Genomic DNA, 18899 nt, shown 5'->3' with positions numbered 1-18899 from the left:
ACAGATATAGCCCCTGGTTCACTCCAGACCTGACTGCCCTTGACCAGCACAAAAACATCCTGTGGCGTACTGCATTAGCATCGAATAGTCCCCGTGATATGCAACTTCTCAGGGAAGTTAGGAACCAATATACACAGGCAGTTAGGAAAGCAAAGGCTAGCTTTTTCAAACAGAAATTTGCATCCTGTAGCACAAACTCCAAAAGGTTCTGGGGCACTAAAGTCCATGGAGAATAAGAGCACCTCCTCCCAGCTGCCCACTGCACTGAGGCTAGGAAGCACTGTAATGACCGATAAATCCACAATAATTGATCATTTCAATAAGCATTTTTCTACAGCTGGCCATGCTTTCCACCTGGCTACCCCTACCCCGGTCAACAGCCCTGCACCCCCCACAGCAACTTGCCCAAGCCTCCCCCACTTCTCCTTCACCCAAATTCAGATAGCTGATGTTCTGAAAGAGCTGCAAAATCTGGACCCCTACAAATCAGCCGGGCTAGACAATCTGGACCCTCTCTAAAATTAACCGACGAAATTGTTGCAACCCCCATTACTAGCCTGTTCAACCTCTCTTTCGTGTCGTCTGAGATCCCCAAAGATTGGAAAGCTGCCGCGGTCATCCCCCTCTTCAAAGGGGGAGACACTCTAGACCCAAACTGCTACAGACCTATATCTATCCTACCCTGCCTTTCTAAGGTCTTTGAATGCCAAGTAAACATACAGATCACAGACCATTTCGAATCCCACCGTACCCCCTCCGCATTGATAAGATACAATACTGTGCAGCTGTCTTCATCGACCTAGCCAAGGCTTTCAACTCTGTCAATCACCGCATTCTTATCGGCAGACTCAACAGCCTTGGTTTCTCAAATGACTGCCTCGCCTGGTTCACCAACTACTTCTCAGACAGAGTTCAGTCTGTCAAATCGGAGGGCCTGTTGTCCGGATCTCTGGCAGTCTCTATGGGGGTGCCACAGGGTTCAATCCTCGGACCGACTCTTTTCACTGTATACATCAATGATGTCGCTCTTCCTGCTGGTGACTCTCTGGTCCACCTCTACGCAGATGACACCATTCTGTATAATTCTGGCCCTTCTTTGGACACTGTGTTAACTAACCTCCAGACGAGCTTCAATGCCATACAACTCTCCTTCCGTGGCCTCCAACTGCACTTAAATGCTAGAAAAACTAAATGCATGCTCTTCAACCGATCGCTGACCGCACCTGCCCGCCCGCCTAGCATCACCACTCTGGACAAACTACAAATACCTAGGTGTCTGGTTAGACTGTAAACTCTCCTTCCAGACTCACATTAAGCATCGCCAATCCAAAATTAAATCTAGAATCGGCTTCCTATTTCGCAACAAAGCCTCCTTCACTCATGCTGCCAAACATACCCTCGTAAAACTGACTATCCTACCAAACCTTGACTTCGGCGATGTCATTTACAAAATAGCCCCAAACACTCTACTCAGCAAATTGGATGCGGTCTATCACAGTGCCATCAGTTTTGTCACCAAAGCCCCATATACTACCTACCACTGCGACCTGTATGATCTCGTTGGCTGGCCCTCTCTTCATATTCGTCGCCAAACCCACTGGCTCCAGGTTATCTATAAGTCTTTGCTAGGTAAAGACCCGCCTTTGCTCACTGGTCACCATAGCAGCACCCACCCGTAGCACGTGCTCCAGCAGGTATACTTCACTGGTCATCCCCAAATCCAATTCCTCCTTCGGCCGCCTTTCCTTCCAGTTCTCTGCTGCCAATGACTGGAACGAACTGGAAAAATGGAGACTCATATCTCCCTCACTAGCTTTAAGCACCAGCTGTCAGAGCAGCTCATAGATCACTGCACCTGTACATAGCCCACCTGTAATTAGCCCATCCAACTACCTCATCCCCATAATGTTATTTTGCTCCTTTGCACCCCAGTATCTCTACTTGCACACTCATCTTCTGCACATCTATCACTCCAGTGTTTAATTGCTATATTGTAATTATTTAGCCACTATGGCCTATTTATTGCCTTACCTCCCTTATCCTACCTCATTTGCACACACTGTATATAGACTTTTCTATTGTATTATTGACTGTATGTTTGTTTATTCCATGTGTAACTCTGTTGTTGTTTGTGTCGCACTGCTTTGCTTTATCTTGGCCAGGTCGCAGTTGTAAATGAGAACTTGTTCTCAACTAGCCTACCTGGTTAAATAAAGTTGAAATAAAAATAAATAAATAAAATCCAGCTGATCCTGAGTTCACGAACCTGTTCTACTAACACACTGAAGCCTCAGGACCAGAACATCCAATCAATCAGAATAAAACAAATTACAACACAATCAATCATTGCTTATTGGGAAACATAAGCACAAAGCAAAATGCAGTGCTATCTGGCCCTAAATTGACAGTATACCGTTGCTAACTATTTGACCATGGTTACTGATCAAAACCTTAGAAAAACCCTGACAAAGTACTGGCTCAGTGAGCACAGCCTTGCCATTGAGAAGGGTAGACACAGGAAAACCTGGCTCCCTGTAGAGGAAAGGCTGTACAGCAGGTTGGCAACACACAGCAGAACCTGAGACAGAGCTGCATTTCCTGACAAAATGTCAAAAATATAAAACAATTAGATAGTGTAATTTCCCCAAATTTGAAACCCTCATTCAAGGTTTCAAAGACCTTTCTGATGAGGATAGGCTACCCGTCCTGTTGGGGGAGCACACTACATTGCTGCCTGCCATAAGTTGAGGGACAGTGTCTGACAGACCAATCAACCTGCACATGTCCTCTACTGTATGCTTATTGTTATTTTGACCTTTGGTTATTTTTGTTACTGTTGTCCCGTTGACAATTTTGATTCTTATTATTTTCAAATTGTAAATATCCAAAGTAAGCTTTGGCAATATGTACATTGTTACGGCATGCCAATAAAGCAAACTGAATGGAATTGAATTGAGAGAGACAGCGAGACAGACAGACGGAGAGAGCGACAGATAAACGGGTAATCTGAGTGAGTGGATAAAGCCATTGAAGGAGTGTAGGATAAGGCAGACCCACCTGTAACTCATAGACGCGCACCAACTTGTCCAGGCAGGCTGTCACCATGACCTTCCCCAAGATGGCTAATGCTGTGACTGCGTGGCTGTGACCCTTATAGATACGGACCAGCTCACCCGTCTACTCATGCACAGACACAGAGTGAGTGAGGAAGATGTCAACCAAAAAGACTGAAATCAAATACATCCACAGATTATGTGACCGTTCCGTCATACAGGAATGAATGTGTTACGATGATTATGTCACCGTTCCGTCATACAGGAATGAATGCGTTACGATGATTGTGTGACCGTTCCGTCATACAGGAATGAATGTGTTACGATGATTATGTGACCGTTCCGTCATACAGGAATGAATGTGTTACGATGATTATGTGACCGTTCCGTCATACAGGAATGAATGTGTTACGATGATTGTGTGACCGTTCCGTCATACAGGAATGAATGTGTTACGATGATTGTGTGACCGTTCCGTCATACAGGAATGAATGTGTTACGATGATTGTGTGACCGTTCCGTCATACAGGAATGAATGTGTTACGATGATTATGTGACCGTTCCGTCATACAGGAATGAATGTGTTACGATGATTATGTGACCGTTCCGTCATACAGGAATGAATGTGTTACGATGATTATGTGACCGTTCCGTCATACAGGAATGAATGTGTTACGATGATTAAGTGACCGTTCCGTCATACAGGAATGAATGTGTTACGATGATTAAGTGACCGTTCCGTCATACAGGAATGAATGTGTTACGATGATTATGTGACCGTTCCGTCATACAGGAATGAATGTGTTACGATGATTATGTGACCGTTCCGTCATACAGGAATGAATGTGTTACGATGATTGTGTGACCGTTCCGTCATACAGGAATGAATGTGTTACGATGATTATGTGACCGTTCCGTCATACAGGAATGAATGTGTTACGATGATTATGTGACCGTTCCGTCATACAGGAATGAATGTGTTACGATGATTGTGTGACCGTTCCGTCATACAGGAATGAATGTGTTACGATGATTATGTGACCGTTCCGTCATACAGGAATGAATGTGTTACGATGATTGTGAAAAAGGAAAGTGATGGGAGGGATTTGACACTCACGTGGATGTTGTGAGCGTGGACAGACGTATCACTGGAGCCGCTGAAGACCAGGTCATTCACCACCTGATGTCAAATGGGGAAAGAATGATCATATCTGACAGGCAGAGGCAGAGTTGTCCGTTCAAGACCACCAACAAATTAATGTTAGGTTAACATGCCAAGTGTTAACTCGTGCCCAAAATGACAATAAAACACTGATTGCGTCACATTCAGACCACTACAGGGGAACAAACCCTGAAATATGCAGTGTCAGCGTAGGCATGCTGACCCGGGATCAGGTCCCTCCTGTCCATATGGTCTAAGAGGGAAATGTGTTCTCGGTAAAGGGTCGGGGTTGACTCCCTGAATGGACTGAATTAAAATGGAATTGACCCCTGACCCTGGACCCAAGGACACAGTGCTGACATACGATAAGATTTCTATTTTAGATTATATCAACAACCCGACTCCTCACCTTCATACAGAGGACGGTCTTGGTGTGGCCCTGCAGCGAGCGCAGCAGCAGACCGCTCTTGGCGTCACGTACGCTGATGGTGCTGTCGTAAGAGCCCACTAGCAGCACCCGCCGCGCTCCCTCCTGGGACGTTCCCAGGCAGCTCACCCCCCGTGGGCCGTGGCACTCGAACACATCCAGCTGCCTCTGGGTCTGCAGGGGAGAGAGGGAGGGAGAGAGTAAGGGAGAGGAAGGAGAAGAGGAAGAGAACAGAAATGTTCGTATCATATTCTGACCCAAGCTATAACTAGGAACTACCATGTTGAATAGAGGACCAATCAAAGCGTCTCAGAGAAGGAGTGCCGATCTAGGATAGGTTTTGCCTTTTTGATCTTAATGGAGAGAGAATAAAATCATATGGATAAGGGGGACTTGATCCCAGATCAGCACACCTACTCTGAGATGCTTTATGATTTCAGGACCTGGACTCCAGGCTTAGTCACACTCACCTTGACCTCAAAGCTGACCACAGATCCATTTGCCAGGCCTACGTACAGGATGTTCCAGTGAATGTGCAGACACAGCACCCGGTCGGACAGAGAGATCTGCTCAAGGCACTTCTTTGACTGAAGAGGGAAAGGAGGACGATGAGGACAATAGATATACAGTAAGGAGAGGGTAGGTGACGTATAGGAAGATGAGGACAATAGATATATAGTAAGGAGAGGGTAGGTGACGTATAGGAAGATGAGGACAATAGATATACAGTAAGGAGAGGGTAGGTGACGTATAGGAAGATGAGGACAATCGATATACAGTAGGGAGAGGGTAGGTGATGTATAGGATGAGAATTCTCAAATCAAAAGATGACCCATCTCCACACAATACATCATAATGACAAAGTGACCAGAAATATCAAATTTACATAACGCTCCCCCCCCCTCCCCCGAGTCAAAACTTCGTAGAAGCACCCCCGTCCGTCTTTCTGGGTACGTTTTTATTCTGTACAAACCCCTTTCTTCTCACGGTCAATTAGGTTAGTATTGTGGAGTAACTACAATGTTGTTGATCCATCCTGTTTTCTCCCATCACTAGGGCTGTCCGTGGGGGGAAAAAAATATTCTTGGTCGACCAGGAGTCGTCCTGTTCTTTCAACCAATCGACTAGTCAGAATGTTGAAACTTATTTTCCATATATAGACACACCTTATGTGTTTGAATAAAACCAACTATATATGCACTGAGCTTGTCTGATGCTTTAAGCACACTGTTTGATTAAATAATTAAGACACACAAATGACTAAAGAAAGAGCCTGATGGTCACACTGTGTATAACATTTTTTATAGCGAGTGCCTGTGTGACTGGCGCACATTGTCTCGCTCTCCTCCCTACTGCAGTGAAGGCACCACAACACAGCCATTTAGTTTCTTACTCGTTTCTGACTGAAAAGTTGTTACCATAATCCCTAATTTGTTCAGGAAAAACATTCCCTATTCCCTCAAACCTTGCTCTCTTTACGTGAAACAAGTACGCATGGCATGCATGTGACCAATAGGGCCTGACCAATAGCATATCATTATCACATCGATAAACACCAAAAAACAATAACACGTGACAGCAAAATGGATGCGGAGGACGTGAAAAATACACTTCAAAACGGGAGAATGTTTACTGGTTGCTCAGAAAAAAAAGGGGAAGTCAGATCTGTGGAAGATATTTGACTTAGTTGTGGAAATTACTGGAGATCTTCACAAGGTCCTTTGCTGTTGTTCTGGGATTGATTTGCACTTTTTGCACCAAAGTACGTTCATCTCTAGGAGACAGAACGCGTCTCCTTCCTGAGCAGTATGGCGGCTGCGTGGTCCCATGGTTTATAGTGGCGTAATATTTTTTGTACAGACGAAAGTGGTATCTTCAGGCGTTTGGAAATTGCATCCCAAGGATGAACCAGACTTGTGGAGGTCTACCATTTTTTTCCTGAGGTCTTGGCTGATTTCTTTTGATTTTCCCACGAGGTCAAGCAAAGAGGCACTGAGTTTGAAGGTAGGCCTTGAAATACATCCACAGGAGCTTCTAAAGCCATGACAACATTTCCTGGAATTTGCCAAGCTGTTTAAAGGCACAGTCAACTTAGTGTATGTAAACTTCTGACCCACTGGAATTGTGATACAGTGAATTATAAGTGAAAAATTACTTGTGTCATGCACATGGTAGATGTCCTAACCGACTTGCCAAAACTATAGTTTGTTAACAAGAAATTGGTGAAGTGGTTGAAAAACAAGTTTTAATGACTCCAACCTAAGTGTAAGTAAACTTCCGACTTCAACTCTAAATATGGATGATTTATAAAGCCAGGCACATTTAACAGTTAGGCTATCGATTAAAGACCTAATTAAGTTGCGGAGTTACCGCTCTCCTCAATTTTCTTAGACAATTAGGCTAACGCAAGGGCTGTTTCCTGATCTCTGCTGCTGCTGCCGCCTCCGCCGCATTGTTCTCAATCCCAATATGCTGGCTAGTGGTTAGAGCATTGGACTAGTAACCCAAAGGTTGCAAGATCGAATCCCTGAGCTGACAAGGTAAAAATCTGTCGTTCTGCCCCTGAACAAGGCCTTTAACCCACTGTTCCTAGGCCGTAATTGAAAATAAGAATTTGTTCTTAACTGACTTGCCTAGTTAAATAAAGGTAAAATACAAAAATACAACATTTTGCTATTATGCACATAGGGAAAGGTGGCAATTCTACAGGGCACTGAAGATCATGTTTCAGAACCGCGGACAGCGAACATATCCAACACAGGAGAAAGCACATGTTATAAAATAATAGATTTGTGCTGCACCATTATTTTTACATAATATAAATCATATACAATTTCAGTATCACATGTCTTAGTGATGGACTGTGCCATCCCTGTGGCCTCCACAATGGATTAGTCCACTGAGACAGGCGCGAATCAGACAGGTGTCTTATACACCATAAAACAAAAAAAATATTGCGACTGCTCGACTAAAGAAATCTCGGTTGACCAACAGCCTATCAACCAAACAATCGACCAGCCATTAAAACGCTGTAACAGTTTTAAAGTCACCATTGGCCTCATGGTGAAATCACTGAGCAGTTTCCTTCCTCTCTGGCAACCGAGTTAGTCGTCCTTCCTATGTTAATTGATACACCATCCAAAGTGTAATTAAAAACTTCACCATGCTCAAAGGGATATTCAATGTCTGCTTTTAAAATGTTCTACCCATCTACCAATAGGTGCCCTTTGCGAGTCATTGGAAAACCTTCCTGGTCTTTGTGGTTGAATCTTTGATTGAAATTCACTGTTCGACTGAGGGACCTTACAGATAATTGTATGCGTGTGGGTGCAGAGATGAGGTAGTCATAAAAAAAACATGTTAAACACTATTATTGCACACAGTGCGAGTCAAGACAGTTCAGCTTTCATTTTTTATTAAATGTTAAAAAAAATCTACAAAGATTATTCCACTTTGACATTATGGGGTATTGTGATGTCATTATGGGTTATTGTGGATAGGCCAGCGACCAAAAATATCTATATCTAATCAATTTGAAATTCAGGCTGTAACAACAAAACGTGGAAAAAGTCAAGGGGTGTGAATACTTTCTGAAGGCACTGTGTGATGTAAGGGGTGTGGTACCTTGATGCTGAAGCAGCGGATGGTGAGGTCACTGGAGCCGGTGTAGAGACGTGCTGGCAGGCCAGGCAGAGATGACACCAGCAGGCAGTTGATCTTGTTGGTGTGGCCCTCAAACACCGCTTGGCACGCTTTGCTCTGAACACCACAGGGACAAAAATACAGTATCTCAGCATTGTAAGCCTGTCTGCCAGCACGTCAAATTTACATTGTAGAATAATAGAAGACATCAAAACTATGAAATAACACATATGGAATCATGTAGTAAACAAACAAAAAAAAAAGTGTTAAATCAAAATATATTTTATATTTGAGATTCTTCAAAGTAGCCACCCTTTGCCTTGACAGCTTTTCACACTCTTAGCATTCTCTCAACCAGCTTCATGAGGAAGTCACCTGGAATGCATTTCAATTAACAGGTGTGCCTTGTTAAAAGTTCATTTGTGGAATTTCTTTCCTTCTTAATGAGTTTGAGCCAATCAGTTGTGTTGTGACAAGGTAAGGGTGGTATACAGCAGATAGACCTATTTGGTAAAAGACCAAGTCCATATTATGGCAAGAACAGCTTAAATAAGCAAAGAGAAACAACAGTCCATCATTACTTTAAGTCATGAAGGGCAGTCAATACAGAACATTTCAAGAACTTTTTACGTTTCTTCAAGTGCAGTCGCAAAAACCATCAAGCGCTATGAGGAAACTGGCTCTCATGAGGACCACCACAGGAAAGAAAGACAGAGTTACCTCTGCTGCAGATGATAAGTTAATTAGAGTTACCAGCCTCAGAAATTGAAGCCCAAATAAAGGCTTCAGAGTTCAAGTAAGAGACACATCTCAACATCAACTGTTCAGAGGAGACTGCATGAATCAGGCCTTCATGGTCGAATTGCAGCAAAGTAACCACTACTAAAGGACATCAATAAGAAGAAGAGACTTGCTTGGGCCAAGAAACACGAACGATGGAATGTCCATTGGAAATCGGTGGAAATCTGTTATTTGGTCTGATGAATCCAAATTTGAGATTTTTGGTTCCAACCGCCATGTCTTTGTGAGACGCAGAGTAGGTGAACGGATCATCTCAGCATGTGTGGTTCTCACCGTAAAGCATGGATGAGGTGGTGTGATGGTGTGGGGATGCTTTGCTGGTGACACTGAGTGACTTATTTAGAATTTAAGGCACACTTAACCAGGATGGCTACCAAAACATTCTGCAGCGACACGCCATCCCATCTGGTTTGCACTTAGTGGGACTATCATTTGTTTTTCAACAGGACAATGACCCAACACACCTCCAGGCTGTATAAGGGCTATTTGACCAAGAAGGAGAGTGATGGAGTGCTGCATCAGATGACTTGGTCTCCACAATCACACGACCTCATCCCAATTGAGTTGGTTTGAGATGGTTTGGGACCGCAGAGTGAAGGAAAAGCAGCCAGCATATGTGGTAACTCCTTCAAGACTGTTGGAAGAGCATTATAGGTGAAGCTTGTTGAGAGAATGCCAAGTGTTCAAAGCTGTCATCAAGGCAAAGGGTGGCTACTTTGAAGAATGTCAAATACATTTTAATTGTTTAACACTTTTTTGGTTACTGCATGATTCCATATGTGTTATTTCATAGTTGATGTCTCACCATTATTCTACAACATATAAAACAGTAAAAATAAAGAAAAACCCTGGAATGAGGTGTGTCCAAACTTTTTACCAACATATGGCAAACCTTTGTTTAACAAGCTAAACAGCTGCTCTTAGCAAACATGTGTTTTGAGTTACCTTTCTAGCTAATAAGCCAGGTTAGAGTTTAGACTTCCTGCAATTATAATGTGGGTAGGTCAAAACATTGAAAAACAATCTACCAAATCTATTAATTTTAAAATGTTGATTACTTCTTCTTGCCATTATCAATCACCTGAGATAATAAGACAAGACGTGAAATTTTGCTAACGTATAACCGGGGTCCCTGGTTGCCTGCAAGGGGGTCCCTGGGCAAGAAAATGTGTAAGACACCTGTCCTATACACCTGTTATATACGCACCACTAGGCAATATGCTCGTGCTGTGTTATCCCCTGAACATGTATACAGGAAGCCCCCGTGGATCTGGAGGTCATGGACGGTGCCAGTGTGGCCCTCGAAGCTCCCCAGAGACGGCTCCTGCTCCTCAGCCACGTTGGCACACTCTGAGAGGGGAGAGATAGAGGGTCAAAACCAGGAAACGGAGCCATATCAAACACTAGTGATCGAACAGACAGAAACTCGTACATGGTGTAGACTGACTTACAAACAGACAGAAACTCATACACCGTGTAAACTGACTTACAGACAGACATATAATACACTCACGCTGTGCGGCATTAAAATTCAACGTTTATGACTAATTGACCATCTTTCATTTCAGCCAAAAAAGTGGTGGAAGTGGACAAATGAAGCAGGTAACTCACTTGGGGGACTATGTTTCTCTTTCACAGTTACAGGGGGTAACTTCATTTTGCTGGGGAAACAGAAACCACAGGTATTCCACATTAGGGGGGGAAAAAACATTGCAATCAAAAGAGGATTCTAATGCAACGATGTGGGTTGATACTCTGATAACATAACGCCTGGCTTCACTGATCTAGCAATTACCAAACAATTGTACTTCCATTACTGTTATTGATACCTAGGTCCTTGAGATGTTAATATTGTTTATTCCTTTATGGTAAATGTACAGTAAAGAGACTAACCCGTAGCTGGTGTCCTGTAGTTTGACGTCCTTACGGTCCTCCTTTACCGTGACTGTCTGGGTACCGCTAGAGTTCACCTCCACACACACAGACCTAGGTGGGGCAGGAGGGGTGGAGGCGAGCGGTGCGGGAGCAGGGGTGTGTGGAACAATGGCCTCCAGCTCCTCCTCGACGTCCGAGTCATCGATGGCGACAACGTCCATGTTGGATCTCGGCCGGCACTCTACAGTGACTGTCTCGACGTAGCAGTCGCTGTCTCCTTCGTCACCCCCTTTACCCCCGTCCTTCTCCTGCCCCAATAGAGGATCTTTCTGCCCCTGTGTGAGGTGGACAGAGGTGAGGGTGAGCCGCTCTTGGTCCTCCCAGTCCTCAGAGTCGCTGGTGGTGGAACTGGCGGTTGAACTCTGGTCTTGAACGTCTTCCCGCTTTGACTTGGTCCTCCTGGTGGCCTTCTCCTTGCTCTGCTTCTTTTGCCTTCCCCTCAGCTGCTTGGTGCTGGTGGACACTGAGGTGGAACTACCCACCACCCTCTGCTGGCCAAATGTCGCAACGGCAGGTGGTGTAGTTGCTGGAAGGGTCACTGTGGTGGAAGGGGGTTTTGCGGGTATGGGGATGGGTAGAGGTGAAGGAACGAGGACAGGGGTGGTGGAGGGAGGGTTCACGAGGGGATAGGAAATAACAGGACTGCGTGAGGGGGTGGCGCGAGACTGGCTGTTGAGAGAGACAGGCTCTTCTTTGACAGGCAGGCTCACTGAGGTGGAGGGGGTGGGGTTTAGGATGGGTATGGCAGAGGAGGTGGAGGGGTAAGCCGGGGTCAGATTGGGATAGGGCGACAAGGGTGCCGCAGAGGTGGGCCCAGTGGGGGAGGGGATACAGAGGTTGGACAGAGGAAGGAGTGAGGGGTGCTGGGTAGGCACCGTAGCTGCTGCCACTGCCCCTTGCATCCCCTGCAGGATCTCAATACGCTTGGCTCGGAGACCGTTAATCTCTGTGGTGACCTGAAACACAGACAACAAATGTGAAACCGATGCCACACTTCATCTATTCATCCTCTATACCAAGGTCGTTCCTATGTGTATCTTAATAGAAAAATCTAGGTAGAACCTCCGTTTCACTCGGTTTCCTTCCCTTTCATCCCTACTGATCACAACCCAGGTAGATGTAGTGAGCATTCCGGGCGTAGTACCTGCTGTTTGACCAGTAGGAGGCGCTGCACCTCTGTGTAGGCGACCTGCAGGGTGTTGCGGGCCTGGATCAGGGAGGTGTCCAGGCTCTGTAGGGAGCCGCTCAGCTCCTCCTCCATCAGAGACACGGCAAGCAGCTGGTCCACCTGGACATTCTCTACAGAACAGGGAATGGAGTAAGTCTGGATGCAACGACCACACAGACAAAGTGTGAATCGCAATAATCTAATGTGGGGGTCTTTACCAGTCTCATCTCCATCAGCAATGACTGGAAAACACAGGACATTTCAAAGCAATATACTGGGGAGTGTCTTTCCCCATCCCGGTTCAACCCTACTGGGGAGTGTCTTTCCCCATCCCGGTTCAACCCTACTGGGGAGTGTCTTTCCCCTTCCCGGTTCAACCCTACTGGGGAGTGTCTTTCCCCTTCCCGGTTCAACCCTACTGGGGAGTGTCTTTCCCCATCCCGGTTCAACCCTACTGGGGAGTGTCTTTCCCCTTCCCGGTTCAACCCTACTGGGGAGTGTCTTTCCCCTTCCCGGTTCAACCCTACTGGGGAGTGTCTTTCCCCATCCCGGTTCAACCCTACTGGGGAGTGTCTTTCCCCTTCCCGGTTCAACCCTACTGGGGAGTGTCTTTCCCCTTCCCGGTTCAACCCTACTGGGGAGTGTCTTTCCCCTTCCCGGTTGTTTCACAGTGCAGGTAAAGGAGGGAGACAAGGAAATTAAGACACTTTGGACTATTGAGATGCACTCACAGAATTGTGATCACAACGGCTGACTATGGAAATGAGTTACAACTGTGATATGGAACCTGGAGCAAAGAAAGAAATTGCCGACGTTGACATATAGCTCTATTCTAAAGTTATAAATTGTTGGATTCTAGCTTGAAATATACTTATTTATGTTTATCACACCAGAACTTAGTGATTACTTTACATAAGAAATGTATATGTTGGGGGTCAAGGAAGGGCAAAGAGGAACTTTGTGTATGGAAAGTTAGAGTGAGAAAAAGGGAAGCGCAGAAAGTTCATATTCTGCTCAAATATGATGTTGAATATAAATGTTTCTAAGGAGGGAGGCAAAGGGCAACAGTCAAGTTTCAGTTCTTGATAAGGCAGGCCAGTTGCTGCGGAACCAGCCTGAAGACAATCTGATTACACTCCTCCCTCTCACACACTTCTATGAGGGTCCTGACAATACCAGTAAGAGGAACCTACTGTGTTTCTGACTAACAACAGAGAAGGACTGTCTTAGACATGCAAGGAGATGACATCGCCCATTCGGAAGGTATAAATATGTGCTTGTGTGACTTGTATGTTGTGTTTGCAGCTGAAGCACTCAGTGGGTTGAATAAACTTGGTTTGAGCTGTTTCTAGTTGTCTGAGTTTTTACTCTGTTTGTTCAGAACCTAATAATTGGCGTTGTCGGCAGGATTCACCACGATTTACAGTCGAACTGGAGAGTTCGAATCAGTGGAACAGGAGCCAGCACCAAAACAAGCTAGGCACAATTCCTAAACCTGTTACCACTCATTCTGACATCTTGGGGAGATGAGTCATAGGCTGAACACAAATTAAGATGTGGACCTAGAAAGCTTGTTCAGTAGTCCCATTGTGTTTGACCGGTCGTAGATTTATGGTATAGGGTAAGTCCTGAACAGGGTGGTCCCTGCGGCGTTTAAGTCCCTAGGGGGTAAGTGCCGAGTGGGATGACTCCTGCGAGCGCCATAAATTAAGCTTACGGGGTAGGGTAGTTCTTAAAGAGGATAAGTCCCAGGGCCATAGGTGGTCGGCCCACGATGTAGGGTAAGTCCCAAGCGGGTGGTCCCTGCGGAGGGTAAGTCTCGAGTGAAGGGGTGTTCCACGTTCAGAGCTATGGGTGACCCTACGGTGTAAGGTAAATTCCAGGCTAGGGTAAGTCCCAGTGGGGTTGGTTCCCTGCCAGACCAGTAAGGGGGGTGAAAACAACAGCCGCGGTGGTCGTTAGGCCGTAAAGTATGTGTGGGTATGGATAAATTGTCATGCTCGATAGGCTGTAGAGAAGTAGTCCATGTAGAAGGACAAAGGCAGGAAGTGCATTCGGTGGAGAATAGGAGATATCCGAGAATATCTGTGCTTAAAGATGAAACATTGCCAATGAGTGCGAATGTGGATGGTGATATAAGGTTGCCTGTAAGTTCTGGAAGAAGGCCCCTTCCATGGTTGAAAAAGTGAAAGAATATTAGAACGTTATTTGAAAGTGATGTGTGTATTAGCAGTAGCAATAATGAGAGAGCTTGTTTCATGCCCTATTGGTGCGGGGAATCGTGAAAGATTGTGGAAATAGGAAGACAACTGAGTAATTTTGGTAATGCGTGTTGTGAACAACAGTGATATTTGAGGCGTGACACTGGTATAAAACATTAGGTCTCCCATATTCTCTAGTAGTAAACTGTCAGACGTTTCAGTATCGGTTTTAAAACAAGGTATCAAGGTCCCGTGACCAAATTATTAGGCACCTATACCGTAACTACTCTCCTGTTAGTGGATATCACTACCTGGAAAAATAGTTAAAACTGGTGTGTATTAGAGCCGTAGGTGAGGAAATCTAAACACGGTCGGGAGAAGCGGCGGAATAATATTTATTTAAATGGCGACCAGCGGCCCCGATCCTCCCTTTAAAGGGTGGCTAGAGGAAGAAAAGTCATAGGGGAGCTGAAAGAGTCGCATGAGCAATCTACCAATTCAGTTCGAATATGAGAAAAATGTAGCCAACTGGATAAAATTGCCTGATGACGAATCTAATAATGAATTCAGAGATGATATTGTGAGTTGGCACAATGACATAAAACAAAAATCGAAAAGCTCAATACACCAGCGTTTTGATGTCAGCGTTCTATCAACAGAAAAGCAAAACCGATAATCCACAATTAGTAGATGAAGTCAGCATCAAAAGGACTGGGGAAGTGAGTAGGTTGATAGGATGGAAGACGCATTGCACACCCATCTGGTATTAGCAGATAATGGTAATGAAGATGTGGGAATTTCTACCTCCGCTTTGATGACAGAGTTGAACCCCACCGCTAAAACTGCTATTGCAGGGACAGTGGACCAACCCTCCACATGGACAGAGATAGTTCAATTCATCTAATTCTGCTCACTTTGCAGTGCTTGTAGTCACGGCTACCCATACCCCAGGCACCGGTAATGGACTCGAGTAACAACAATAAAAGCAAGCCGAGAAGTAAATCTGACAACAAATAAATTTGGCGGTGCCAACCCCCCGAACCTTGTTCCCAATGCGGCTCATTTGGCCATGGGTGGTGCCCGAGCCCTCTGCGCCGGCTCATTCCGGGGTAAGTGCGGCTGTGCAGACATTTTTTTCACTGACTAGTGAGCAACAGCAAGCACTCCTGAAAGCAGCCGGAGTTGGAGGTAACGCAAAGGCGTATTTGGCCTATGCGCGGTCGTCAAATTGGCTAAATTTACAACGAAAAATCATTAAGTTCAGTGGGGTTACAGGGATAGAATCTAAAGCTATGCAATTACTACACATGCTGTTTACAATAGGTCCAGTAACAATACCGGGCTCTTTCTTTTATACCGGGGTAGAACCGATTATAATGTAGACACAGAAGTAACAATATGGGCGTATTTCAGGAAGGAGGGTACCACTAAATATTTCTTAAGAAACAACTTACCGCTGTTTGACTTAACCTTCTGCTTTTTCCCACTCTGATCCACACCAGAGGCATCTAACAAGTCACTATCCTGAGACAAAGACAGAGGAAAAGAGAAGGATAAACACTAGCTGGCACATCTGTTAACATCAATAGACTTGAAAGAAGCAGGAAAAGTAGCAGCCTGATTGTCTAATAACTCTTCCCCTTACCACTTTCCGCTTCTTCTTTTTCGTCTTTGTATTCAACTGGCTCTGTTCACTGTCCACTCCTGCCTCCCTGTACTGCTCTGGTTCAGTCTTCACACATAAAGACTGAGGGGCTCGGGATGACCTGCTATCCCGCAGTGCAGTGCTAGACTGCTCCGATCCCAGCGTCCGAGCCTCTGACGGTCGCTCTCTGATGACATCACTAGCAGGCATTGCCTGCGGGAGAGAGGGAGTGGGTAGGGCTGCAGGGGGCGGGGCTCCGTCGGGAAAGGCAGACTCCCATTGGAAGCCCTCTGTTAGGGGGAGGTCCTCGTCTTCGTCCAGTGCCAGGCCCTCTGGGTCAGAAAGGGGGTTCACCAGTTCAATGCCAAACCTGCAACATGAAACCATTACCTTACAATTACAGATAATATTGTAGTGAGCAAAACAGACGCATGCTCCCAGAGCAACAGTCAAAAGAGACAGTTTGATTTTATCTTAGTCTTAAACTGCATTGTTAAAAAAAATACACACAATGGTCCAGAATAATCAAATTGCTTTCCTGGTCATGGACTTCAAACCAATCATTCTAAATGAAGAATATCCATCCCAGTACGTTTTAGTCCAAGACAAGACATAACCTGGGTTTAGTAAACCAGTCCTAAGTGCTGCCCTCCCTCACCTGGGCATGCCTTTGACTTTCTCTTGCTTCTTCCGGTTGGCCTCCTGGTACATCTCCCTCCAGTTGACCTTCCTCTGTGACCCCGCTGAGCTGAGCAGCTTCTTCAGTGTGGGTTTGAGCCCCGCCCCTGTCCCAGTCTCCTTCTCTCCCTCGCCCTTCCGTATCCGGCGAGCTGCATTCAGGTTAGGCTCGTGGGCTCCAGGTTTGCTGATACGTCGGGTCAAGTCCCTCTTCAGAGAGGTGGGTCGTGGAAGGGTGCTCAGTTGGGGCACAGTTGAAGATTCCTGGGGATTGGTTTGGCTGCTACCTGGACCGTATGTGTCTGAAGCACCTTCCTTGGTCGGTTGTGAGTTACTGTTTTCCTCTACCCTGGGGTATCGGGTTGATCTTCGTTTAGCTTGGTTGCCAGGGAGAGGCCAAGTTTCACTTGAAGCCACAGATCTGGTAGTGCTAACCTGTGGGGACTGCAGGGAGGTGGTGGTGGAGGGGAGGCTGGTGAACTGGCTGACTGCGGAGCTGGGAAGTGTGGCTGCCTCTCCGCGCTTGGTCCTCTGTGTCCTTCTGGTTAGGCCCTCCTCGGCCTCGACCTCTGCCCCCCTGCGATGGCCCCGAGTTGTGGTGAGAGTCGGGGTGACGGAAGAGGCTCTTGGGGGCTCCCTCACCCCCAGGGCTCTCCGGACCTGACGCAGCATCACAGTGACGTCCACGCTCCGTATCCGGCCCTTGTCGCTGTCACCCTGACCAGAGGGACCTGAGCTGGAGGTAGAGACGGAGGCAGTGGTACTACCAGGAAGTCCCTCCCCTGGGCTGAAGATGATTGCTCCTTTTGAAGGTAGGTGATCACTAGTGAAGTCCATATCCTGGGTCTTTCTGGGGCTGGGCCTACTGGGTGCCTGCCCATAGAACTCGTAACCCAACTGGCTGGTTTTAGGCCACCTCAGCTGGCCTGGTGGTGGTGTCACAGGATTTAGTCCGGCTCCTCTAAGGCTCTTATGAAATGTATTGGACCTGCTAGCTTTGAAGCCCCTTCCTCTGACACTAGTGCCCAGGCTCTGGACGTCAGGACTGACAGAAATTGGAGGATTGTCATCAATGCCAACTTGATGGGGCTGGGACAATGTGGACTGGGTGTGTTGTTCACTATAGGGGTGGCATGTTCCACCTGGGGGTCCCCTAAACTCTGGCCAGGGAGGCTGAGCTCCACTCTGCCCCTGCGGTGTGGCTGGCTGACTGGGGGGCAGACACTTGAGTTCACAGGCGAGCCTGTTCTCCTTGTTTTGAACCATCTTACCACTGAGTGGCTGTGATAATGTCTTCTGTTGGGGTTTCTTCTCTTTGGACAGTTTTTTGGGTGTTTTCGATTTAGCTAATTTTAGTTTTGCTACTTGCGGTATCCATTTCAGTGCTTGTCCCTTTGTCTGCTTGGGACATTTCCGCTTTTCCTGGTCTTGCTGCGCTTCCATTTTTAGATTTTGTTTCCTTTTCTTCCTCTTTTTCTTTTTCCTATGTTGGAAGACAAACGGAATGACGTTCAAAATAAAGCCAGTAGGGATTTAACAATAGGCATCGGTACCTGGTTCAAATTTCTAAGAAATTAGTGCGTTGGCCCGCAGGTCCCAAACCGATCCAAATGTAGCATGGACCCCAGGCGATCCAAATGTAGAATGCATCGGTCAGAACATCGATTCAAACATTACAAATCACCGGTTCATAATTTTTGGGTTGCTCAAATAACTTTATGTTTACCTTCCGAAAATTCCTCCTCTTTTGTGACAACTATGTCCTCTCCTTCATTGTCGAACTAAGCAAGTAATTGTGTTGACAGTCATTGATCTACAAATCATTTTGCATTAACCCCAGGCAATATCAGTAGCATAGTCAAACAGTGCTCAGCTTCGCGCGCTGACCAACAAGAGGTAGGCCTATTCCTGATCATGCATGTCACCTTGAGCATTCAAATGTTTGTTAAATGGCTTGTGCAACATTGTGCTTTATTAGCTGAGTAACAACCAATGTAATTTGCTAGGTTATTCTTTATCAAAAGCGCTGTTGAAAATGGTGTTTTACCGGAATAAAAGTATTTAACCCTTTCTTAACCGGTTAATGGGGGTTGTTTATTCGGCAACAATTGACCAAAATTTGCATCCCTAGTCATATCCTTAACGCGCGCGCACACACACACACACACACACACACACACACACACA

The 18899-nt window shown here is 45.9% G+C and overlaps 1 protein-coding gene across 2 annotated transcripts in view; it reads right to left on the bottom strand.

Moving 5' to 3' along the window:
* LOC106571191 (zinc finger protein 106-like) overlaps positions 1–18899 on the bottom strand; it is a 32241-nt gene that overhangs the window by 9796 nt on the left and 3546 nt on the right. For both annotated transcript variants that reach the window (XM_014143968.3, XM_014143969.3), the window contains exons 5-16: positions 16693–18195; positions 16035–16404; positions 15844–15913; positions 12165–12319; positions 10979–11976; positions 10697–10746; positions 10293–10435; positions 8267–8401; positions 5113–5229; positions 4625–4816; positions 4171–4233; positions 3058–3177 (exon numbers count right to left, since the gene is read on the bottom strand). In XM_014143968.3, the coding sequence (XP_013999443.1) occupies positions 3058–3177; positions 4171–4233; positions 4625–4816; positions 5113–5229; positions 8267–8401; positions 10293–10435; positions 10697–10746; positions 10979–11976; positions 12165–12319; positions 15844–15913; positions 16035–16404; positions 16693–18195 (3916 nt within the window). The remainder of the gene's footprint in view (positions 1–3057; positions 3178–4170; positions 4234–4624; positions 4817–5112; positions 5230–8266; positions 8402–10292; positions 10436–10696; positions 10747–10978; positions 11977–12164; positions 12320–15843; positions 15914–16034; positions 16405–16692; positions 18196–18899) is intronic.

Source organism: Salmo salar, chromosome 15 (genome assembly GCF_965601325.2).
Source record: "Salmo salar chromosome 15, fSalSal1, whole genome shotgun sequence".
Lineage (NCBI taxonomy): Eukaryota > Metazoa > Chordata > Actinopteri > Salmoniformes > Salmonidae > Salmo > Salmo salar.
Note: the sequence above shows the minus strand (reverse complement) of the source record. Positions and strands in the feature narration are given on the sequence as shown.